A 25,360-nucleotide genomic window follows, 5' to 3' on the forward strand; every position below is an offset into this window, starting at 1 on the left:
TGTCCTAACTTTTGTAAGACAGGGATATTGAGCAGTATTCCCATAATCACAAGTATAACATTCGTACGTTGTTAAGTTCATGAAAGGAGATATAATTGGATCGTTAAAATAATTTACTAAAATTTAGGAACTCTAGGTTTAAAGAAGGGGAAAGAGAAGAGTGGAGTTTCTGTTAAACATTTTTCTTTAGTTTAATGGAAAAAGGAAGTCAATTATTTTTTTGTTTAATTCCCAGAGAAAGAGAATATTTTAAAAACTATTTTAGTCTTGTGGTCTTACAACTTCAAATTAAATTACAAAACATAGGTATTGATAGTTTAATCATTACAGTTGCAATATTTTAAATTCCCTCTAAAATTGGATAGAAACAAGAATTGGATTAAAAAGGATTCCATTTCTCTTCCTTCCAAAAAATGAACCAAGCAAAATTAACTTATAAATGAAACCATGTCCTCTATTTTCCATCAATCAAATTCTGTGTTAAAATTTAATGATGAATAAGAAAAAAAAATGCGAACAGAACAAAGGATAAATCTATCACTGACAACTCACTAAATTAAATCGCAATATAAGTGAGATGTATAACTAATACAGAAAAGCGGTGCTGAAGCTGCAAAGACTCAAAATTTGGCGAGTGATCTGGATAAATTGGAGACTTCAGCCTATATACGGTGTATTCCAGGCATCAGAAGATCTGCAACATTCCAGGTATCTTCCCTGTTCCAATCTAATGAGGTGTTTCCAATAACCTCACATCATGTCATTAAAAGCATCAAGTCTCGACTCGGAAACCTTTTTCTTTCATTTTGTAAAATCTCAAACAAATCTTTACAAAAGCCTGAGGTTCAATATATCAGAAGCCTATACACAATACAGAATCATCTAACTTTCTCTTTCACACTAAAGATGAATTTATTTTTATCTCCACGTAAAACACTCAGCAGGCGACCACATACCAACCCTTCAGTGAGAGAGAATACAATCAAATACACAGCACAACAATTGCCAACATTTACAGGTCGATGCAGTTGAAGATTCCAACATTTCAAGTCACTTTGAGATATCCAAAACGGGTGGCTGCTAAGTTATCTGCAGTACAATTTGGGATTACCCTCACTTGGTTGAATGTGTTTTTCTTCTAGCAAAGAACATCAAAACCCTCGGGAAAAGTGACCTTTTCTTCTTTTTCCCTTGTTTTGTTTCTGGAGATGATTCACTTTCATCAATGTCTGGATGTACATTAGTCTTTGGACTTGGCACATGATGTGCAGCATTAGCTGCAGAACCAGTGCGCTCAAAATTATTTGCTTCATGACTCCCCTCAAAACTACCCCTAGGACTTTTACTCTGGTTTACCGCTCCTTGGCCAGAGTCTCCCCCCTTTCTTCGTAGTTCACTTTCAGATCTCCACTTTCTTAATTCTTGCTCTACGCCCAATTTACCTTCCTTAGCCTGCTCAGCCTTTTCCATTGCCAATTTCAAAGATTCCCTTCTAGCAGCTATCTCTCTGTTCACTTCGTCCAACTTTTCAAAGGCTTTCAATTCAGACTCCTTAGCTTTATCAATTTCGGAATTAGCAGTTGCAACCCTCATATTGGCCCGCTCTTCTGCCTCATGTGCTCGTTTGCTTAGCTCATAGTACTCTTCCAAAGAGAGTGTTACCCCTTTGGATGGGTCTATTGCATTCTTGATTCTAGTTGATTCACTCTCTTGCAATGCTTTAATAGCCGCTATTGCCAAATGTTCAGACGCCCTTGCAGCCTCTATCTCCTTCTGAGCTGCAAGTAATCTACTTTCCATGGTACTTACTCCAGCCTTGGCTTGCTCTGCTTCTGCCTTTACTTTTTGTAGCTCTTCACGAGCTGCCTGAGCAAGCAAGTTGGCTTGACTAGTCTCTTCAGCCGCAAGTTGTAGCTTCTTGGGAAGCTCGGCCATTTTCTCTTTAGCTTCTTTCTCCTTCATCTGAACCAAAGCAATTTCTGATCTAGTCTTTTCCAATTCAGCTTCCAGAGATGCAACCGCAATGGAGGCCATTCCCTCCCTTTGCCTGATGGCGGCAAGAGTTGCTTTTTCCTGTTCAAGTTCTGATTTTAATGATGTAGCCGCTACCTTTAAGCAACTAACCTCTGCGGTTGCTTTCTCTATGTTAAGATTTACTTCCTCAAGTTCCTTTTTGGCTGATGCAACTGCTGTTTGTATGTCAGTGTGGGTCTTTTTCTCTGGTTCTTCTGGGCCTCCTTTTGAGTTTCCTTCTTCGTCACCTTCCTGCTTTAACTTTGATTCCATATAAGAAGATAATTCAGCTTTCAAGTCAATCAGCAAAGTAGAGGCTGTTTCCAATTTAGATTTGAGTTCCTTTGCAGACAAAATTTGCTGGTTGAGTCTCTGGAGCTCTTCTTCTGTCTCTTTAAGTTCCTTCTCCCAATCAAGGGAATCTTGATCTTTTGCCATGACTGTTCCTATTCTTTGTTCCTCCGCTTCCAAGTGTGCACCGTGGGCAGTCTCCAATGATTCTTTTGCAGCAATTAGCTCAATAGTTAAATCCTCTACAGACTTCTCTACTTCCTTTGATTCAGCAACGGCCTCTTCAGCTTTCTTAATAGCTAATTCTCTTTCAGTCGCTAATATAGCAAAATTTTTGCGCCATGTTTCCAGCTCCTCTTTCACGATTTTTAAATCTGAAACAGCAGCTGCATACCTTGCTTTGGCAACCTCACGTTGTGCCTTGGCTGCAACACTAGATTCGTCTGCAATACCCTGCTCCATCTCTTCCACTCTGAGCTTTGCAAGTTCTGAGTCCTGTCTTGCTTGACGCTCTTCTGTTTCTGCTCTCTCTAGGTTAAGTTTTAATTCTTCTATTAATCTCTTTGTGCTGTCTAACTCCTTTAGCATTTGGCCTTTTTCCTGTTCAGCATCCTCTGCTTGTTTTCTGTACTCCGGGATCTCCTCTTGTGCCTTTTCAAGCTCATGTTCTACAAGATCTCGTCTCTATACATCCAGGGAAAAACTAAAGTTAATAGCAGTTCGAGCAGACAAACAAGTATGCATAGCAGAAAGAATGATCATCAGTATCTCTATTTTTCCTTAGAAAACAAACAGTATTGGACATTAGAAATCACATATATAGGCATAAAAGAACATATAATTCATTTTCTAGTTCATCTGAGGTCAAAATGAATTCATAAGCAAGGCAATCACAAATATAATGAATTTGTTTTCTTTATTATCATGTTTTCAGTAAAAATAAGTATTTTCCGTTTCAAAAAATACTTCCGACTTTTGTTTTGTTCATTAGCACTCTAATGCCACTTCAAAGCATTTCCATGTCATAAACATTATCTGCAGAGATTTTAACTTCAAGAAAATTAGCCTGTTCAATACACTAGACTGATCATAGCATACACAAATCTGCCTAAATATTGGGTGACACATACACAGACACTAATATCCCAAATAACAGAGCTCATATTCTAGTGGCTTAAGTTAGAGACAATTGCATCAGAAGGGCCTGCAACAAACTGCCAAGTCAGTAATTTTTACATATACCGTATATGTAAAGGTAAATTTGTAAAAATGTCACATAAATAGCATTGAGGGAATATGTAGAAAATAAAAGTTCCAAATTTCTGCAACATGTGTGCCACGCCAATGCTTAGCCCTGTAATGTAATTTATGTTGGCAGAATATTTCAGTTCCATTAACACAAAAGCCCCGGTTAACCTTCTGTCACCAGTGGGTGTTGCAACTTCCACTGTTAATCAAGGATACTATTTCTTTCATCTCTATACCCACTACAGCCTCTACCTCTTGCCTATCCTATCATTATTGTATAGGTTTAGCTTTGAGAAGCAAACGAAACAATCAGTAGAATTTGAAATTATAGGATAGAACTATAAAGAAGATAAATTGGCAATAACTGTCATAAAAAACTGATGCTGAAAAATGCAAGACATACCTCCACAGTCTGGATTCTATGAGCCTTCCAATCCACAATTCCTCCAAACTTGGAAACAGCTTGCTTGACAGATTTAATAGGAGCTCTGGTATCGATAATGTTTTTTTTCTCATCAGACATCTTGCCATGGGGAAGTGAGCTAACCGTTGCCATGGTCATCAAAAGTTCATTGTGATCATTTTGCAAATCTTTTGTTTCAGAATAAGCTGATCGCCTAATCTCATCATCAACATCACTGTCAGCAGTGATATTAGAAACATTATCCAGCAATTCATACCCGTCAGAGACATTTTCTAGAGCACCTGGTTTTGAATCTTCAACTGAAGTGACCTGCTGCCTTTTTTCTGTTACATCAAATGCAGCATCTGGGTTTGCAACTGGATTAACTAAAGAAACACACTCCTCTTGCAATACAGTTTGACAATCATTAGAATTTGGAAAAAGTATTTCTTCAGGGTGTTCTACCAGTGGGACAGTTGGAGCTTCGGTGGAAGATTGATTGTTGGGCAGTTTCATCACTTCGGCGTTTTCTTCAGGGTGTTCTACCAGTGTCATCTCTTCAGCAACTTTTGTAGTGGATTCAGAGGGTAGCTTGTTGACAACATGTTCTGCCAGTGTCGCCTCTTCTGCGACTTTAGAAGAGGATTCAGAGTTCTCTGTCACACCCTCAGCAGGTGGTGTCTCCTTAATTTTGGAAGAGGATGCAGACGGTTGGTTGTCTCCAACATGTTCTACCAGTGGTGTCTCTTCAGCAATGTTTGGGGAAGTTTCCAATGGTAGCTTGTCTCCAACAAGCTCTGCCAGGAGTATCTCTTCGGCATTTTTTGGAGAAGACTCAGATGGTCTCTTGTTTCCAACAAGTTCTGGCAGCAGTGAAGTCTCTTTAGCAATTTTTGGAGAAGACTCAGACGGTAGCTTGTCTCCAACATGTTCGGCAAGTGGTATCTCTTCAGTAATTTTTGAAGAGGATAAAGGGGGTATCTTGTCTTCAACATCCTCCATTGTAAGGATCAGTCAGGAGCTCTAGAGGTGTCTAACCACTAAACAATAATAAGAAAAATGAGTCAGTGGAGAATAAAATTAAAACAAGAGAATTACAGCCTATACAAGCCATCCAAAATAATACAATTGAATCAGAAATTAAAAACCCCCATGTATAAGTCTCAATTTTGAGCGAAATTGCTATTCACAATAACAAGTCACCAATAGAGAATTGAGTACTACATATACCATTTAATTACTTTCCTTTTACCAACCAAGGGATTAGCCAATTCCTGAATAAGAAAAAACTGTTTGCCAGGTTTTCGGTGTTCAAACTCCGAACGACAGATTGAGAATTCTTTATGGATAATTATAATTTCACAAATCACAATCAAATTCACTCAAGTGAAAAGGGATGAAACAGGGCCTTTTAAAATCAATCCGTACTACTAACAGATATAAAGATCTCATTTAATTCAAGTTCCAACCATGACTAACTACAATCTAAAGTTATCTACTACCTACAATTCTTGATGTTTGATCCACAGAAAAATAGTCATATAACACACGGAAGCTCACGAGTCTTTTCTCTTGATAGACGTTCCTACGAATCCCATCGTTATGAAATTTACATTGACAAACACAAAAAAGACAGGACATATAGGCCAAAAAAAGAAGGAAGAAGTAGTCCAAACAATAGTTACAACAGAAAACAATTAATTCCTATCTCTAATTTAAAAGTCATCAACATTTCCCCCGTAATTTTCCCCGAGAAATAGAAATACAAGTAAACCAGAACAATGCACCATCTCTTGTGGCCAACCTTTTGAAAGCAAGGACCTCAATCATCAAAGATAGTAGGCGGTCGGATGAAGAAAATTCTGACGAGAGAAAACGAAAAGCAAGGAAAAACACGGAAAAGTCAATTCCTGACTATTGTTAAAGCCAGAGGACATTCACACACTCTGTTCCTTCCCCATAATTTTCTCACAAGCGTGGAAGCGTTTGCAAAACATGTGACATCTAGCTCCAGATACTCACAAATACTTGCATGCTACGATGTGATCACAGATAAAGAGCACAGAGCAGAACCGAGGGAGAAATTAAACAAAGAAACGGGATTATGAAGTGAAATAGGCGTTGAAAGAAGGAGAAGGAGAAGAAAGAACATACCAGATTAGGATTACGTATAATAATAATGGGAAAATTGAAAGTGGGGAAGGAGAGAGAGATTCTAATTGCCCAGCAAAAAAATCTGAGGAGGAAATTAAAATTAGGTTGGGGAAAAATAAATGAAGGTGGAAAATATTTGCAGCCAAAATTAGAACACAGAAAAATAGAAAGAAAGATACACAGTTAGTGGAGCCTACCTCATCGCAGATGCTAGATCCATTTGTACCCTCCTTTTCTTTCTCTCTCATCTCTCATCTCCCATCTCCAATATCAATTATCAATTACCAAATATCAAATATGAATTTCTTCCTTCAACAAAATTAATTAACTCAACCCTCCATTGCATTTTATTAATTTTTTGTGAATATTATTGCTATTATTCTCCTCTCAATCAACACTATTATTACATGCGCCGCTAGAATCCTTTTCGCAACGAACATTCATTTTATTTATTAATTTTATTATATATACGCAAGGCAAGGTAGATTGTGCATTACGAATTAATTAATTAATTAATCTTCCGTAGTTGGTATTGGGTTAAGTTAACTCAAAAGTAGTATTTAATTAATAATTAATAATTAATAATATCGTACAGATATGAGATCAGTAACTAGACAAAAGTTTTCCACTACTACTAGCTTACCCACCTTGCATACCTTTTTCTTGGTCGGTGGTCCAGATTCTATTTCATGGTTTTGCATTTTCCACTGCTATAAATGACCTGAAAATCAGACCGTTCATGTCGATCGATCATGCAATTTCATTTCCACACAAATAAAAGAAGTAACTTTAGGGGAATTTGAAAAGCGAGTAATTAATACAAAAGTGACAGCGGATAGTAAATGATATAGATTCCAGCGTGGCAAACCGTGTAAATGGAGAGAGAGAGAGAGAGAGAGATCCGTTACATTACACACCCACATGACATTCATGATACCGACACTAATGCACACATTATCGATAATAAACATTAATTAATGAGTTTTCTTTACCCTTTATTTAGTAATCGCGTTTAATCGCGTTTAATCGCGTTTAATGCCATGATTCACATTGCTTTGCATGTAACGCGATCCACCAATAAGTGGACCTCGTTAATCGAGCCTTGGGCCCAAAAAAGTCCAACAAGTTTTCGTCCGTTGGATGTTGTATCGTGGGGTCCACATTCGGTAATTGCAAGATAACGTTACGTGTCGTGAGGGCTTATTTTATTATTAGCACATGCTCATCTTGAATTTATGATTTGTTAATTTAAATATATGTTTTAACTATATGTTAGTATCGCTTATCATTGACTCATTAAAATATAATTATGTCTGCAATGGTGAATGTACCGTGTAGTTGAAGTTTCCACAGGTGGGGTCTTCAAAGAAAAAAAAAGAAGAGAAAAAAGGTGTGAAATGAGGAAAATAATAACTCACTAGCATCATGTTTGTAAGTTTAGGTTTAAGAAAATCGTTACTATGTAACTAAGTATAAACGAATTTATTTTCAGTTTTTAACTGAATTGAAAATTTATATTCGAAATTAAAATACTATGAAAAATTGAATTAATAAATATATATGAAAAGACTAGGATGTAAATTAAAATTTGTGGACCAGGGTTTATTTTATTCTTTTGGTTTTTATGGGATACCAACCCAATGGTGCCACCTCCAAGGTTGGTTGGACACTAAAGTAGTTGTGTTTAATATGTGCGTAAACTTTGGCTTTTGCTAGAGAATCATTGTTGGGTGGGGTTAAAGAAGTGTGTCATGACTTTTCAACTAAATAAAAAAAAAAAAAAGAGGCAAGGCATGAAACATCGCAGCGGGGACTATTTCACTATTTATTGTCTTTTTTTCTTATATCGCTTTTGGAATTATTTATAATTTTTTATAGTCTTTTAAATATAAATGTCATGCGATAAATTAGGGATTGCATTTTTGTAAAGATGATAACGAGTTATTGGATAACGATATCTCTTATCACATTCAAAAGGAGTAGTTGTGTTTAGTTTTAATAATTTTTTTTGAATTTCAAATCAATTTACATATATATATATATATATATATATATATATATATATATATTTATTTATTTATCGTCAACTTCTTACATATTAAAAGAACCTAAAATGTAAACTAACTATTCTCTTGCTTAATAGTCAATCTGAAATTAAGATGTCAAATATTACGATATTTTTATGAGAATTGTAAATAAAAAAATGCTTATAATCTGTTTTCACTTGTACACATATACTTTTAGACATGCGAAAATGATGTTTGCAAAAATCCATTTTTTCTTTTAAGTGTCCGTTTCCGTCAATCTAGGAATCATCACACAAGTCGGTGCATATATTATCAATTTTTCTTCTTCAAACGAAAAAAATAAAAGAAAATTGATTGCAATGCTTCTCTCTTTTTTAACCTTATTTGTTTCCGTGAACACAAAATTATAAAGAATCAATAGTATTTACCACATTGATGATACGTAGATATGTTATTATACTTATGTGTATAATTAGTTACGTTGAAAATGTAATTAATTACGTTTTAATTTAATTTATTATTTTTTAATATAATATATTCATATTATTTATGTTTTTATTACAGTAAAATAAAAATAAGTAAAACAAAAAATTATATTTTAATATTTTGAAATTACTTTATTTTGATGTACTTTTTAATTTGAAATAAAAGTATTTATTTATTAAATTTTTGTAATAATAATTTTATTTTAACTTTAATTTATATTTTAGAACTTATTTTACTTTTAAAATTTTATTTTACAAATTGCATTTGTAAATACATAAACAAAATTCATTATATTACATCACTGATATCAATTATAGTTGTCCATTAGTTATATTTTACTTTCCGGTTTTTTATCTTCAATTCAAATATCTTTTTATTTTTTATTTTATTTCTTTAATTTAATCCAAACAAAACAATAATAAAAGTTATTCATGCTATTTTATTGTTCACTTTAAATAAATTAATTTGAGTGTTAAATATGTTTTCAATGTTATGCATTATTTTTAATCTTATTTTATAATTAATTAGTGATAACAATTCGAACTGATCCGATTCATTTAAGCATGTCTTACATTTAGTCTAATTGTGAAATGCGTGTCAATTGGTCTGTCCTGCATTGAAAATATGGATTGAAAAGTTTAGCCCGTCCCTAAATAAGTTCTGACCTGCAAGTTTAAGGATGGTTTCATTTTATTTTTAATTTCTTATGATAAGACTTTCAGTGTTCAACAAATTAAAAAACTCTAACAAGTTCACAAAATCAAAAAAGGACTTTTGAGAGTTGAATAATAAATTAATACTTCAACATTTTCTTTATATTCATATTCGTACTTTGACATACACGTATTCTTCAAATTTTAGCATATCCTACAATACATAACACTTGTTTTTTCTACTCATACCAAAATTTGAAACGTTCATCCAGAAATCTAAAGTTATGTAATCAATATATATAAGTGAAAGTTTTTTTTTTTTTATGTGTTGCAGGCCCATCCGCACAAACTGTGAATATGCGCAAACCAGATTTTTTCGATAAGCTTGCGAGTCATCCCACTGGAACAAGTCCACATTGTCATCCCTAAAATAATTTTAACATATATAACATGACACTGCTTAACATAAAAAAAAAAGAAAAAATAATTTAATACCTATATTCAGTATACTAATTTTACTATTATACATAATTAGGAAAGAAAGTACCAAAATAAGGTATATCTCAACATATTATATATATATATATATATATATATATATATATAAAGTATATATAATCTTTGACAATATTATTATTTTTTTCATAGTATTTTCCAGTTTAGGAATGTGGAGATTCCTTCGGTTAAAATAGTTACTAATATATATATATATATATATATATATATATATATATATATATAAATTTTTTTAATTTTACTTGCACAATGATAATTAAAAAATATTATAGTTTTTCAATTCCATTTTATAATAAATATCTATGTGAAATCAAATTAAATATCAGATAAAGGAGAATGTAAGGTTTAAAATTTTAGACCCATAGAACAAAACTTTTCGTAACAAAAATAATTTTTATTAGAATGTTAGCTATATAAAGAAATAATTATATATATTTCTAATCCAAAACTTAAATATGAATTAAAACTTATTCTTATTTCAAATTTTGATATATTTGAATTATTAATATTAAAAATAAATTAATATGATATTTTTAATGTTTGGGGTAATTTTAACCCCAACATTAATGGTTTATGTATGAATAGTATTAAAAGTTTTATTTCATTTGATGAAGGGTAGGTATCGGTGTTAGGTAATCCTTGGGAAGCATATCCATATTCAATCACCTACATTTTCTCATAATTTGGACATGGAAGTTCAGGTTGTGGAATTTATAAGAATTCAAATGTCAAAATCAGATTAGATTTTAGTACAATAACTATAAAAATGTGCGAGGAAAAGATAGGTACACGACAAAAGAAAAGCTTAGTGTTAATTTATTTATTAAGTGAAAGTTTTTCTTTTATAGTGATTGACATTAAGACTATTTCTAAATAAATTATTTTCATTAATTTAACTTCAGACTTTAATTAAGAATTATTTTCACTAACCTAATGGATGAGAAGAGGGGTAAATCGTCTGGGATCGGTGATATTGATTTTCCAATGTCCATCAGAAAAGCCCATGCTCCTGGCCTTCCTCCTCTCCCACTTCAGCGCAGTGCGACGCCGTTTCGTCAACCCACATAATCTTTGCAAACCCTCCTCCATGGCGTCGTGAACCTTCCACCATCTCCGGTGCGCCACGTCACTGGCGTACACTCTCTGCTCCAGGGTGTCCCAATTGCAGTCGTAGTCCCTGAAGCAGTGCCAGGGCTTCCACCCCAGGTAGTGAATCGCATACACCTCCGCCGGCTCCGCCCCGAACAGCGCGTTCTTCTCCCTTGCCTCTGCACTCGTGTTCGCCCAGAAATTCTTTAGAAGGTTCACCCTCCGCGGCAGCCTGTGCCACCACACCAACACCTCGTTCAGAAACCCCTGGTCCCCTCCGTTGTACGAAACCACGACATCGCGAAGCCGCATCAGCACGCCGAACGTGCAGTTCGAAGGTTCGATCACCATTATCCCGGAGTTGAATACCGATTGGTCGTTCCCCGTGGCGGATATCTGCGGGAAGCGGAAGAGGATGTCCAGGTTCCGGAGTACGATGATATCGGAATCGATGAAGATTATTTTGTCGTAGTCGGTGAGCTGCCACAGACGGAGCTTGCTGTAGTTGTATTCGTTGTAGCTTCCTTTCTCTGCCCTTGGGTTTCGGATTCGGGTTATCATCTGGATCTTCCAACCCGCTTCCGATAGGGCCCTGCGTTTGGGAACGGAGATGGACTTATCCGCGAGGAGGATTAGGTGACGTTTGGTCCCTGTTTGGAGGAGGGTTTGTGCTAGTGTTATTGCACCGCAAACGTATGCTTCTGAGGAATGCAATACTGTGGCATAGGCTTCGCGCTTTATTTTCGCTCTGCTTTCACCGTTTTTCTCACTCTTCACCAACTCCTTCCTCCCTGCAAATTCAGTTACATTCTTTTCTATTATTTATTTTCTCAATTTTAAAAAAAATGCACCCAGTTCAATTACACTTAAAAAAAGAAAAATTGATATCTATAATTTTATTGTTAATATTACAAGAAAGACATACTTGTCCTGGTTTATGTATTTTTATCTCTGACTACTTATTGCTTTAGTATTCGAAAACTATTCTTGAATTTTTAATTAAATGTTATTAGTGCATGCAAATTATTAATATTATAAGAGAGACGTAGTTGTTTAAGTGTATATATTTTTATTACATTAAAATATTATTGTGGTGATTTGTCCGAAAGTAATAATGGTTCTATGTCTGGTTATTGATGATTTAAACGACCAAGTACCGAAGGAATCTGATAATGAAATAATATAAACGTTATTATGGATTTAAAGAAAAAAAAATATTTTAAAAGGTTTTAATTTGTTTAAAAAGATCGAAAATTAAAAGGTCAAATGATTAAAAATATAAAAACAGGTAAAAAAGATACAGAAAACTATCTAGTTATCTTGAATGCTCTGCTCTAACTTAGAAGTATCCGTACTTTGTGGTTAGGACAAGACAAATAAAAAGATTTTACGGTATTAAAGAACTATGTTCATTTCTAATATTTAACCTTTGTACCGATTATTTCTGAATGAAGAGTTTGGCAGTTATCTTTTTATAATGTTTAAACTTTTATAAGCTGTTGGATTACTAAATTTGTATTTTATCAAATAAATTATATATGTTCAAACTTTTATGGAATAAAATATAAATGAGATACAGAAAGAAAATAGAAAAAAAATGTTAAACACCACAATGTAAAACAAAAGGAAAAAACAATATCATGGATGTGAAAGTCATCGCCTTTGGTGGATGCGAAATTTGATTGAAAACTGTTAACTGATTTTGTTTACGCTACGAACAAGGAATGCTACTATGGTAGAAACAAAAGAAAAAAAGGTTGGTGGAAGAAAGCTAGTTAGCTAAAAATAAGTGAAAATTGAAGTTCCAAATTTAAACGGAAAAACGAGATGGATAAGTTAAAAATAGTTGAAACTGATGAAAAATATTACAATAGATTCTACTATTCAATTAAAAAAAATAAAAATTCAGTCCATGTTTTACCAAATATATCCCACCTCATTACATCTTTATCCATTTTGTTTCATCGTCTGAATGAAGGAAACAATAATAGGTATGGGTGGAGGCATCAAAATCCAATAGTTGGTTACCTTCACATCACAGGGATGGAAAAGTGAAGTGGTTGCGTGGTTGGTATGGGTTGTTTAACCACAATTCAAATAAACATGTTTGTACTAATAATTCTGGATAAAGATGACCAACACACTAACAATTAATTAACTATTAGCTCATTCATTGCTAGGGAATTTTAAAATTTTGGTCATTTAGCGTATGCTTTTATTGTTTGTTTGTTCATTTTTACCACAGGCTTTTGTGATTTTTTTTTTGAATGATAGTTTATATAAAAATAAACGAAGAAGTTTAGTTGAAAATGAAATTAGAAATCATGAGATCTTTGGAAATCCGTGATGGGTTCTTAGCCATATGATATGACTGAGGCTTTTAAGATGAAGAAAATAAATGCCTTTTGTAGATGATAAACTTGAGAAGGAAGAAGAAATATATGACCATCACTTGTTGCAGCTATTGTAAGATCCTCCATATTTTTTATCATATTCTCGCCACACCACGCTTCTTCTCATTGGTGTTTAGAAAAAAGTGCTCAGATTACTAGAATGTTAATAATGGGTTGTTTTCTTTCTAAGGGGCTCACAGGAAAAGATTATATAAATGTGAATGAGCTCAATCCACCTAAGGATGACACTACTTTTAATCCGAAACATTTGAGACATTGAGTTTATAAATAATGTTTCTTATATAATGTTTAGTTTATTGTTTCTATCCAATATATAACTTAGATTCACATTTCAATGTAAATCATTAGAATAAAACTTTTAGAATCGTGCTTGTAAATACTACTTATCCATCTTAGTGATATTTTAAAAAATAAATTTGGGAAATAATATTTTCTGCTTGCGAACGTTTTGGTTGTCTAAAATAGATGTGGTTATTTATTTGGGTGTGTGAAGGAAAAGCGAGCTAAGGAGGATAAGAAAATGAACAAAATAATATATGGTGTGTATATGTAAAATGTAGCAGACATATATTTGTATATACCTTGTTCCCAGAGAGGCATGGCCAACTTGCAGGAACCGAGGGGCAATGAAACTTTGTGTTGTAACTTGTTCATGTCAGCTTCATAGTACCACCATTCACCTTCCCGCTTAACCAAGTTGTCGCATGGAAACAGTTCCATCATTGGTCTACACTTGCTCCAAAAAACCACTCTTGTCTTCCCTCTCCAATCCTTCTTCCCATTCTTTGTGGCTAAATTCGCAACTATAAGATGAACTTGCAACCGAAATACGTCCCTATTCCACGCTTTTTCGGGATACCTGCATGGCAGCTTCGCAACGATGATGTCCATGCTTCCATATTGTGTAAACTCTGGCATAGGTATCTCCGGACACGACGGCACATCATTCTCTTCTTCCTCGTCTATCCATTCAGGAAACAAGTCTGTCCAGTTCAAAAACTGTGATACTCTCTGGAAATGAACCGTCGTGGTTTCCCCATGCGTGCTCCATTCTCTCACAAACCCTTCTTCCATGTTCACCATTCCTATCCTCGTTCCTTTCCCCATCTCGCCAAAAAAGCTTGGTACTACATTGTTTCGTTTCTCATTTTTTTCCCTGTGATGGATTGCTTTAGGTTCTTCCAATACTGCTTTCATTTTCAAGTTTTTTTCTGCCTACAGATTTTGAAGATCGGACAAATAATGGCCGATAAGAATGTGTACTTCACATGCACATCAACTGAAGTTTGAATTAAGCTTATATACAAACAAAAGAAAGAAAAAAAAAATGATATGCCTCTGAAGTATAGGCTCACCTGCTTGTGATGACATTCGCTCAAGGAGCACCTCACAAGGGAGCCTGCATTCTCTAAATAGTCAGATGGATGGGGAAGAACAGTGGCATAAACAAGCAGAAAGACAGTGAGGAAAACAAAATTGATTATGGTGATCAAAGCTTTAGATGGCATCGTCTTCAGCATCTTTTGAACACTCAAACCTTGCATCCCGTGTGTAGTAGTATTATCAGCAATGCTCGAGTTGAGAGGACTAGACTAAGTATTTAAATGAACTCCCCACTAATCAATTTAGGTGTGAATTATGTAGTAGTTGAATATAGTGAAGAGGAGAATAAGGAGTAAGGATCGGTAGTAGTTGCAGTAGCAGTTAGGAAATAAGAGTAAATCTCAAATTATTTACGTAACTCCGAGTGTGATTTCCTTGCTTTGATATTTCCTTTCGAATGTGACAAATGAATCCGAACAAAACGGCTTTACTTATATCACAGGCCAATAGTCAACTAAATCTCTAGGCAGAAAATTATGAAACTACCCACATTGGGTATCAGTAGCTAAAATCAGTTAAGAGCCACAGGGGTGGAGAAGTAAAATCCCCAAGTCCATTAACACTGGAAAATGCTCAACTGTCAAAGAGCAAGGACAAGGCTCGCCAACTATTCGGTTGATACGTCACTCTCTTACATGCAAAGAGAGATTGCTATTCTTTGTTTCTCAATCGCGAGTCTCCACCAATTCTATATAGTTTATAATATATCTAATGAAAAATCTCTTTTAGCTTGTTCAAAATTGATATAAACAAATGTTTGTAGGTTGTGCGTCTGCACATCATAAATCACCAATAATGATTCATGGGGAAGTTTTGCAGGGCTACATCCCAGTAGCTGTTAAACTATCACAATAATGTCCCCACATCCAATAATTATCGGATCAAATAAAAGTGGGGCCAATATATGTGAGACCAATGTAATGCTCCCTATTTCAATCACACAATGAAATGAATCGCGGGAGTGAGTCAACCACACTCGCTTCAGGTGGTGAACCAATCCCACTATGAACTTTGTGCTTCAAAATGTGATGAATCTTGTTAGTCCTCCTTAGTTTCCACCAAAAACAATTCTAGATAGGATATCAAATGTAAATGAAAACCATTTTTCTCCCAAAAAATGTAGAACTCAATGAAAAGGATTACACAGCTATTTCCGAAACAAATAAATCATCTGTACACGTATGAAGTAAGAAAACCCCTCGCACAGCATGCTCAACTACAGTAAAATGACCTCATAACTGAAATGTACGTTAGCCTTTATGTCCTCTCACATTCACATTTTCCTTACATTACATCCAATGAGAATCTTAACACCAGAAGGAATTTCTATTGAGAAGACAAGAAGAATAACACAACTTGAAGGCAGATGTCCTGGCATCTCACTAGCTGACCAAATTCCGACAACAATAACATCCAATTTCTCAAGGAAAACACATGAAATTATGGTTAGCTTAAGTTTGCGACCTGGAAATCATTCAGTAATTTCTTGTATGTGTTGAGAGTGACTTTTTCCTGGGGGAATAAAAATCAAATCCTCCCATCCTGAATTCCTTTCACTCATCTGCATCAAGAGAGAGAAAGAGAGAGAACTTATCAGAATTCAGACTACTGCCAAGCTTATAAGCTCTAGAACTTGTAAGCAGAGGTAACTACCTCCATTCTTTTCAGTACATCTTCCAAGCTACCAACCTGTTAATTTATTAAAAAAAAAACAGTTTTCAACCAAATATAGGACACAAGACAACTATGATTCAACCAAATATTCAGAAAGTTTTCAAGTTGATCATATAGGAAGTTATAAATTAATATTTATTCAAGAATCAAGGTAAGTCTTGCACAAAGCACTAGCAACACGAAATTAGGGTTAAATAAAATATTGTGGTAAAACGATTATCAAGTTAATGAGCAGCTTTGACCAATACATTGCAACAGCAAAAGTATAATTATTTAAACAGAACACTATGAAAGATGCTTCCAAGTAACAAGAGTAAGGATGGAGAATACTATACCACTATTTGCTGAGAAGCACCAGGTGTTCTAGATGCCCTGGAAACTTTGGACAGTTCCTGCTCAATATCCTCCTATCCATTTAACCAGAAAAATGGTAAAATACTATATTAATGACTAATGATTGTAGATAAGGACTGAAATAATGACAAGATCAAAGAATCAGACAACCTTAGAGAAATAGACAGGGCAGTAACGCTTGTTCTTCTTCTTCACAACCAGAAGTTCAGACTGTAAGCAAGCATATATGATTATTAGTCAACAACAGCACCAATTTACCACCGAAGCAAGGAATTACTAAAATAGAGAAATGGCTTAAAGTTATCAGTGTCTAATATTAATATGTATTCTATACAACAGTTGCAGTTAATTAATTGACAAATATTTCAGTGAGAAAAAGTGAACTGAAGTATACTGAACCAATAGTAATAATTCCTGTGCTATACTGATAAATAATGCATAGATGAAAAGACAAACTAAAACCATTTTTTAAGTCCTAACAACAAACCATGCAAAGTTCACAAAAAAGAAAAGAAAAGAAAAGAAAAGAGAACACACCTGAAAGACAGGAACTCCATCAAAGCCTCCCCTGTTGGCTGGTTTGAGCTGATAAACATGAAATGAAAGTTACATTTAGCACAATCTAGGAGCCCTATATGGTTCACTAACATATATTACATGTTGATGTATAATTTAGTTTAAATCAATGCCAAAGAACTAATTCCCACACTTCAGCTAACATGATCAAAGCTTTTTTTTCTCGCCCATTATTGTCATTGCCACTGAGCTGAAATGGTCATGCAAAAATTGTAGATGCTAACCTCCAAAGCATTTTTTATTTGAACTGGATCAGGCAAGAACCGGAATGCAATGCCTTCCACCTTCAACATGTATACCTGTTGTGCAAGAATAGCCATCCATGAAAGGTACAAGATTAACGCTACTGTTCATGGGCTAAAAAAATGATCCAGTTGCAGTCAGTAGCATAGCCTCCCCTTGTTGATAGGAAAGACAAAGGTGTACAATAAAATCCATGTTGCAAATCTCCTAATAAGTGACACGGGTCATGATATAAATGCTAAAAGTCAAATAACCAAGGCAATAAAAGTTCAAAGGGGGAAATTTCATTTCGGATTGTTTCACTTATTTTGAGACTCAAAGGTAAATGGGAATTCAACTTTTTCAAAAAGAATTGTTCCCTATCATAATTGAGTACTTAACTACTGCGTGGCTTTCAATATGAAAGAAGTCCATCCACATTTTTATTGAACGTCAATCATGGATAGGTCAATAAAAGTGATAAGATAGATAAAGGCTTCACATTGGTAAAATACAGATGCTGCTAATGGAGTAAGAATCAACATAATGGTTGCCAATATAAATACAGTAACAGTAGTAATGGCACCCATCAATTCAAACAACACTAACTAAAAGCCAGAGCATAAATGAGAAATCCGAATTAACATTTATTTGTGATTTCAGAATAGCAGCATTAGGACAAGAGAGTTGAGAGAAATTGCAAAAGACCTGGTCGAGAGTAATTGGAACAACCCTAGCCTTGTTTCGAAGTTCTCTGCTCCTTGATCGAACCTAAAACAGGGAGCAACGAATTAGGAGAATGCAATTAAGAGGAGGAGAGTAAGGGAAAATGGAAGGGAGAAACCTGAGCGAGGAAGGCTTGGGCGTCCTCTTGGCGAAAGCAGAGCAATCCAATGGACTTGGCTCCGTCGGCGTCGGAGATAAGAACGAACTCATTGTTGGAATTGCTGACGGTGTAAACAGAGGTGCCGACGAGGGACTTGGCGACGTGATTGGAGCCCAATGTGGGAGTGGCGGCAAGGGCATGTTTGGGGGATAGAAGATTGTGATGAGCTTGAGCTAGGGCTCGCTTTGTGTCATCCAAACGAGTGGCGAGGTCGGTCCCGAGACGGACGCAGTGTTGATGGACGAAGCTGGAAAACGACAGAAGCGGGTTTGAGTGTCCGCGGGACTCCATCTTACCCTTCCTCTTCACTCAATCCCTTCGCCTTTTCTACATAAACATAAATATCCCATTTCTTTCTTATCTTAACTGCATTACGAAATCATTAATCCATTAATTATTTCGGCCTATAACTAAATAATGCTTGACTTTCACCTAAAATGTCTGTTTAACCAAACGGAACACAATTTTTTTTTCTTTCCTTTTTTTTTTATGTTTGAAGAAATATACAATAAAAAAAATTAATTGTTGATGGGCTAGAGACAAACTCTTTTTAACTTCACCTTCTTGTTACGTTGATTCTCTCACTGTTAGTTAGTTAATAATTTCTTTTAAAACATTGGTTAATAATTTCTTTTTAAAACATGTTGAAATAAAATAGAAAATGTTAAGCGAAGACATACGACACTTTAAATTGGGTTATGTATCTGTGTCCGACACGTATCTATATCCTTATCAGTAACACGTACTTAGATACTTTATTGATATTTATCAGTAAAATATCTAATTTATAAAATCGTATTACAATACAATAAATTTTTTGAATATTGATTAATTTTAGTGACCAAAATTAATTAGTCATTATACAGTAACTAATAAGTATCAATTTAAAAACTAAAAATTATTAACAACTAAAATAGTTCCAGAAAATTATAATTGGTCTCTAAATTGATAATTAAAATAGTTTTTTTTATGAATTGATTTCTAAATTTGTAACTAACATTAGCTATCAATGTTTTGACTACCAAAATAATTGGTTTTTAAATTGGTCACTGACATTAGCTACTAAAGTTTTGGCTACCAGAATAATTGGTCTCTAATTAAGAAATTGGTCTTTAACATATTTTTTGTTACTAAAATCGGTCATTGTTTGAGAGTTTTCTTATAGAGAAACTTTTACTATGACAATAATTTAAATTTTTTTAATGTTGACAACTTTAATACATATAGTTTTAATTTCGACTAAGACAATAACAATCATATATTTATTATGTTTTTAAAAATTATTGTGCACTTTTCAATATTCATACATCGCGTATCTATCACGTATCGTATCCTATTATTTTCAAAATAAATGTATCAACGTGTCGGATATGTGTCGTATCCGATACACGTATCGTATCCATGGATCATAGGATATAACTTTAGACGGTGAATATATGTATTTATATTAAATGAACTAAATAAAAAAAATCACGATTTTAATCCAACACGGAGCTGTGCTTATTTGATGACTCTTAAACTTAATTTTTTTTTCTTTGTTAATCTTGCTTTGCCTCCCATGTCTTTCACTTCCTAGCTATTAAAATTACGAGTGAAATTTATTAAATTGGATTACATATTTCATTTTTTTCTTATCTTAACTATCTTAATTACGTATTAATCCGTTAATCATTTTGACTCATCACTAAATAATGCTCCACTTTTTTGCGAGATTTGTTTAATCAAAGAGATCACAGTTTAACATATAATTTTCTGTGTTTGAAAAAATATACAGAAGTGAAATTAATCGTCCATGGGCCAGAGATTATACAGACCAACTCTTTTTAACACCTATTCTTGTTATGTTCACTCTCTCGCTTTTAGCTATTTAATAATTTCTTTTAAAATATGTTGAAATTAAATAGGACATGATAAGTTGAGATATATATAACTTGAGATTGTGACTATATGTATTTATATTAAAAAAACTAAATAAAAAAATATTCAAGGTTTCCACCCGACAAAGACTTTTGCTTCTCTATTGACTCTCAAACTTAATTTATTTTCCTTGTTAATCTTGTTTTCGATCACGTGTCCTTTTTAACTATTAGAATTACGGGTCAAATTTATTAAATTGATTAAATATGTCATTTCATTCTTATCTTGACCATTTTAACTAGACATTAATCCGTCAATTAGTTCGGCCAATCACTAAATAATGTATTACAAAAGAAAATTAAAATAGAAATTAATTTTAGTGACAAAATTAGTCACAAAAATAATTAGTCACTTATAAAAGATTCAATTTTAATATAAAGTTTACTCCCATGTCAATCTAAAGTTTCCTCTCATGTCACCGTGAATGCGTCATTGATGGTGTTTTTATATAACGACCATAATATAAGTTAAATTATTTAACCGAAGTTTTAACAAATAATAAAGAGAAAAATATGTTTTTTTCCTCAAGTTTGACTTCAATTTAGAAATGGTTATGGGTTAAAATTTGATCATTGTTTGGTCTCTGTAATTTCAAAATTATTGTTTTTAGTCCCTATTTTTGGATGGCGTTAAAAATAATAAACGACGTGCCATAATTTTTTTTATATAAAAAATTAAATAACATGTGACAAGCCGTTTGTTATTTTTAACGCCGTCAAAAATAGGAACTAAAAACAATGATTTTGAAGGTACAAGACTAAACAGGGACGAAGTTTCGACCAGTGACCATCCCCAAATTTGGGTCAAACTTTGAGGGATCAAAAATATATTTTTTCTATAATTAAATAACACGTGACACACCGTTTCTTATTTTTAATGTCGTCCAAAAATAGGAACTAAAAACAATGATTTTGAAAATACAAGAACCAAACAGTGATCAAGTTTCGACCAAGGACCATCTCCAGATTTGGGTCAAACTTAAGGGACAAAAAACATTTTTTTTCCAATAACAAAAACGTTTAGGGTGTAGATGTTTAATACAAAATGTTGATGGTTGATTGAAGATAGATGGGTTTTGGCGTGCATGGTACATGGACATGTTGTAAACTCCGAGTCATTTATAGTGTCTATAATCTATTGGGAACAAAGTATAATCTTCAACTATGGTATACGTATTTTCATACCAGTATTATTATTTTAGCGTTTGCATAAATAACACGTTCTTTCGCCTTTAACGCAAAAAAGCTTTAAAGCCCACAAAATGCCCTTTTAAAATATTTCAAATCCTCTGCATCTAGAGGAAACATAAATGGATAACTTTGTGCTAATACTCTGTATTATGAATGCCAAGTTGCAATAAGAGAGAATAAACACGTCATTATAGTTAAACAAACACAAGAAGAAGTATTTAATTGATGGCATAGAAATTAATATATTGGATACAGTCCTTATTTTCCTTATGTATTCGTATATAATACAAAAACCGTGTACGTTAACACAATACGAAAGCAAATGTGTGGCACTATAAATACCCAACCCTAGCTTGAAAGGTGATAACGAAGTAGACATAAGATTTAAGATACTATGGCGTTCATTGAGCGTAATGTGTCGAGTGATGGAAAGCGTGTGATGACGGTGGAGCAGTTTAGACGGTGGTTGACGACGGCATTTGACACAAACGGAGACGGAAGAATCAGCAAAGCCGAACTCCGTCGTGCCGTGCGCCTCACCGGAGGGCTCTTTGCGTCGTGGAGTAGTGGCCAGGTCTTCAGGTCCGCAGACGCCGACCACGACGGTTTCATCGATGAAAATGAGTTCAGAAACCTTGCGCAGTTTGCAGACAAGCATTTCAATGTTATGATCATACGCTAGTTTTTTCCTTCCTTTTTTCCATGTCAATGTGATTTTAGCGAGGCAAAATAAATGATTTTGAATTTTTTGGTGAAAATGAAAATGGCTAACAAATTTTAATTTATGTGCAAATGAAGCGACAAACATAATATACACTATTGTGATTTTTAACACCTCAAAACAATATAACAATATGTTTCTAGTATTGGTGAATATTGGAAATTCACTAAAAGCACCGTCAATAAAGACGAACAATTATTATAGTATTATAGAAATTACACCACTTGTAGGGGACAAACCAATATAATAAATATATAAATTAATTAAGGAATAAAGGAAACATGGACAATACAAATGACCAATGAAAGAAACTTTTAATTTCAATATTAAGAGGAATAGCTAACTTTTAGCAAGGGATTTCAGATCCTAAAACAAAGACACCAATATTTAATGTTTTAATTTAAAGAGAATCATAAACTACTTATTATAATTAGTTTGAATTATAATAATTATTCTTTTAACAACTTTTTATTTTATGAAAATAATGAAATAGTAATTGATATTAATTTCTACCACACTAAGATTGTACATACTTTATACTAGTAGAGCCTAAGATTATTGGACAATCTAAGATAAAAGAATTTTTCTTGTCCGATACACCTTTGATTTTATAAGGTTGAAGGTAATTTAGCCTATTATTGCAAGTGTATCAAAACTTCGAACCAACACGCCAAGTCTTAGGGGTTGGATTACATGAATAGGTAGAAGACACTTTGGTCCATAGAAGGGACAATGATACTAGGTTTGCTGTATTCTAACTTTGGGAATCTGATATACATATCTAGGTTAAAGACACTTCAACCTACAATAACATATTCATTAAGACTCTCAACTAGCACATCTCAACTATGGGGAACTAGTGTATATGTATAGATCGAGAACACCTCGACCCATTGTATGTATATAGGTTGAGGACACCTTAGCATGTGCTAAGAGACCAAAGACACGTATGCCACTACTATGTTATGAATCCACATAACCAAAAGGACACACCACAAAGAGGTTAAGGATAAGTAAACACATTAAGAAACCCTAAAACGTGGTAATCCTACAAAGCCTAAGCCCAATAAACAAGACCTAGCCAAGTATTATAAATAGTCACTGTTCACGAGATAGGTCAATGTTATCATTTATTGCAATCTCATTGTCTTACTACTAGTAACTAATTTGAGCGTTAGATTGTCTTTGCATGCTCTCCCGCCGAGATCACATCAACTTTATCAAAAGAGAACTTTTTGACATCCATAATGAAAAAAATTGGTTAACTGAAGAGTAGGAAGAAGAATAGACACTAAAGCTACCTAATATGTCTTGGCCTAAATAGAAAACTAGTGTACCTATGGGTATTTTTCGATTCTATAAGAACATACTTAAAATTTATATTAAATAAATATATTTGAATAGAAATTATATCAATATAAATGAATATAAACAATATTTTAAATTTGTAAAAAAATAATTCAAATTGTGATATAAGATTAATTCTATTGATAACTAAAAAATATTGAAATAACAAAATGAAAATGAAAGATAATAGATAAAAAGAAAGAAGTATACGAGAAATAAATTTTATTTGAGACAATTTAAAGATTACTATCTTTTATTAATTGCAAATATACGTGTTAAAATAGAGACGTTCAATTTAAATATAGGTTAATTTTAGTTTGTGTATGATTCTAACATGTCCATCATGTTGAGACATATATATCTTAACAAATTCCGTTAAGATAAATTTTGAATGATTGTAATATTATTTTAAGAAGTGAATTTTAAATTTAATTTAATTTTATAAAATCAAAATCAACTTTTGGAATGTAAGTTAAATATATTTTATTTTTAATTGATGTCATTCCAAAAGAAAAAGAAGAAGAAAAGAACTATGATATTGAAAAGATCTATATTAGGTATTATACCATGAACTATAAATTGAAATGTTATATAATAATTGGAATGCTCTTCATTTCTCACCGCATGGCTGTTGGAGAGGATCATACACGGCATACAAACTAGGATCTACACGAATAATATCATGTTTATATATACTTTTTATATATACCCAACTTGCAAAGAGAATAAATTAACAGATCACCCTTTATGCCTATAAATATGCCAATTAATAAAAGAGAGAAAGACCTAAAAAGCAATGTACAGTACAGCAACCAGATTCCTTAATTGATATAAGAATTAATCCAAATATATATATATATATATATATATATATATATATATATATATATATATAATATTATGAACACTCACTATAGAGGTTGTGTTCATGCATATACAGAGAGTACATAACAAAAGAAGGACAATTCTATTCTAGAATTTAGATAATATAGATCCTTCCTTTTAATTTCTTAGAACATGATTCTTAATTTCTTATTCTTCCAAAAAGGATGCAAATTAATAGATAGAACATACCTTCCTAATATACATGGAAAGAATGGTAAATGAAGATTAATGAACAATGTCACCATCTTATAATTTTAATCCCTTATATACACATTTTATTGGGTTACTTTTTCCTCATTGGTTCTCTTATCTTAGCGCCCAAGATACAAATCCCGATTTAGTTGCGATTAATTACTCTTTTAGTGTTTATGTTTCTGATTATGGACAACTGAGAACATCTTGATTTCCGAAACAATTTGGTTCAATTTTAGTTAGTTTGCGTATAAAGTATTTTACATTTTCTTGATAGTGAAGAAATTGTTAATATTTTATATTATTGTAGAGGCTTCTCCTAAATGGTTTCAAGAGAAAAAAAAACAAGAAAAATGAAATGAACTTCTCTATAAAGTAAATTTAGTCTATCCATAAATAATTTGTTCGGATAAGTTTTTCAATAAACCCTTAGAAAGAAAAATAAATAAAATATTTTTTTTGATAAGTTATAATTAATTTACAGTGAAAGGTTCTCATACTATATTTATTTTATTTGTTTGTTTATTCACGAAGACACTTGTTTAAATATAAATTTATCTAAGCTTTTGTTTTTAACTTGTTAATAAATTAGTTTTATTTTATCAAAAAAGTTCATTTCATTTTTATTTTCTTTTATTACTTTTAAAAACATTTGCTATATATTTAGAAATGACAACTAATTAGTTACACAAGAATGAAGAGAAATACGATATGTACAA

General features: G+C 33.1%; 4 protein-coding genes across 9 annotated transcripts; 1 reads left to right on the forward strand and 3 right to left on the reverse strand.

The window, feature by feature from the left end:
* Nucleotides 1-511: 511 nt before the first annotated feature.
* Nucleotides 512-6,330, reverse strand: LOC114162895 (protein WEAK CHLOROPLAST MOVEMENT UNDER BLUE LIGHT 1-like). Of its 4 annotated transcripts, XM_028046886.2 has the most exons (4): nt 6,110-6,271; nt 5,760-5,990; nt 3,956-4,995; nt 512-2,988 (listed from the first exon to the last, which is right to left on the reverse strand). In XM_028046886.2, the coding sequence occupies exons 3-4, from the start codon at nt 4,955-4,957 to the stop codon at nt 1,114-1,116; spliced, it is 2,877 nt and encodes a 958-aa protein (XP_027902687.1). In that variant the 5' UTR covers nt 4,958-4,995; nt 5,760-5,990; nt 6,110-6,271; the 3' UTR covers nt 512-1,113. The 4 variants fall into 4 exon arrangements, with proteins under 4 accessions (XP_027902687.1, XP_027902691.1, XP_027902689.1 ...); XM_028046890.2 differs by lacking the exons at nt 5,760-5,990; nt 6,110-6,271 and adding an exon at nt 6,307-6,330; XM_028046888.2 differs by lacking the exon at nt 5,760-5,990 and having other exon boundaries at nt 6,110-6,291.
* A 3,130-nt stretch (nt 6,331-9,460) lies between these two features.
* LOC114162897 (UDP-glucuronate:xylan alpha-glucuronosyltransferase 2-like) lies at nt 9,461-15,607 on the reverse strand. Of its 3 annotated transcripts, none has more exons than XM_028046893.2 (4): nt 14,650-15,607; nt 13,876-14,509; nt 10,722-11,671; nt 9,461-9,675 (listed from the first exon to the last, which is right to left on the reverse strand). In XM_028046893.2, the coding sequence occupies exons 1-3, from the start codon at nt 14,836-14,838 to the stop codon at nt 10,722-10,724; spliced, it is 1,773 nt and encodes a 590-aa protein (XP_027902694.1). In that variant the 5' UTR covers nt 14,839-15,607; the 3' UTR covers nt 9,461-9,675. The 3 variants fall into 3 exon arrangements, with proteins under 3 accessions (XP_027902694.1, XP_027902692.1, XP_085522531.1); XM_028046891.2 differs by having other exon boundaries at nt 9,461-9,700; XM_085666405.1 differs by lacking the exon at nt 9,461-9,675 and having other exon boundaries at nt 10,529-11,671.
* A 190-nt stretch (nt 15,608-15,797) lies between these two features.
* Nucleotides 15,798-18,768, reverse strand: TIC22-IV (Tic22-like family protein). Its single transcript, XM_028046894.2, has 8 exons — nt 18,348-18,768; nt 18,212-18,274; nt 17,506-17,580; nt 17,243-17,290; nt 16,856-16,915; nt 16,687-16,758; nt 16,331-16,366; nt 15,798-16,238 (listed from the first exon to the last, which is right to left on the reverse strand). Exons 1-8 carry the CDS (start codon nt 18,678-18,680, stop codon nt 16,149-16,151), a joined length of 777 nt encoding a protein of 258 aa, XP_027902695.1. The 5' UTR covers nt 18,681-18,768; the 3' UTR covers nt 15,798-16,148.
* A 2,541-nt stretch (nt 18,769-21,309) lies between these two features.
* Nucleotides 21,310-22,191, forward strand: LOC146883988 (polcalcin Cyn d 7-like). The gene has a single exon (XM_085666143.1). The coding sequence runs from the start codon at nt 21,891-21,893 to the stop codon at nt 22,176-22,178; it is 288 nt and encodes a 95-aa protein (XP_085522269.1). The 5' UTR covers nt 21,310-21,890; the 3' UTR covers nt 22,179-22,191.
* The last annotated feature ends 3,169 nt before the right edge of the window (nt 22,192-25,360 follow it).

This window comes from Vigna unguiculata, chromosome 9, assembly GCF_037176805.1.
Source record: "Vigna unguiculata cultivar grain cowpea cultivar isolate G323 ecotype 2 chromosome 9, ASM3717680v1, whole genome shotgun sequence".
Taxonomy (NCBI): domain Eukaryota; kingdom Viridiplantae; phylum Streptophyta; class Magnoliopsida; order Fabales; family Fabaceae; genus Vigna; species Vigna unguiculata.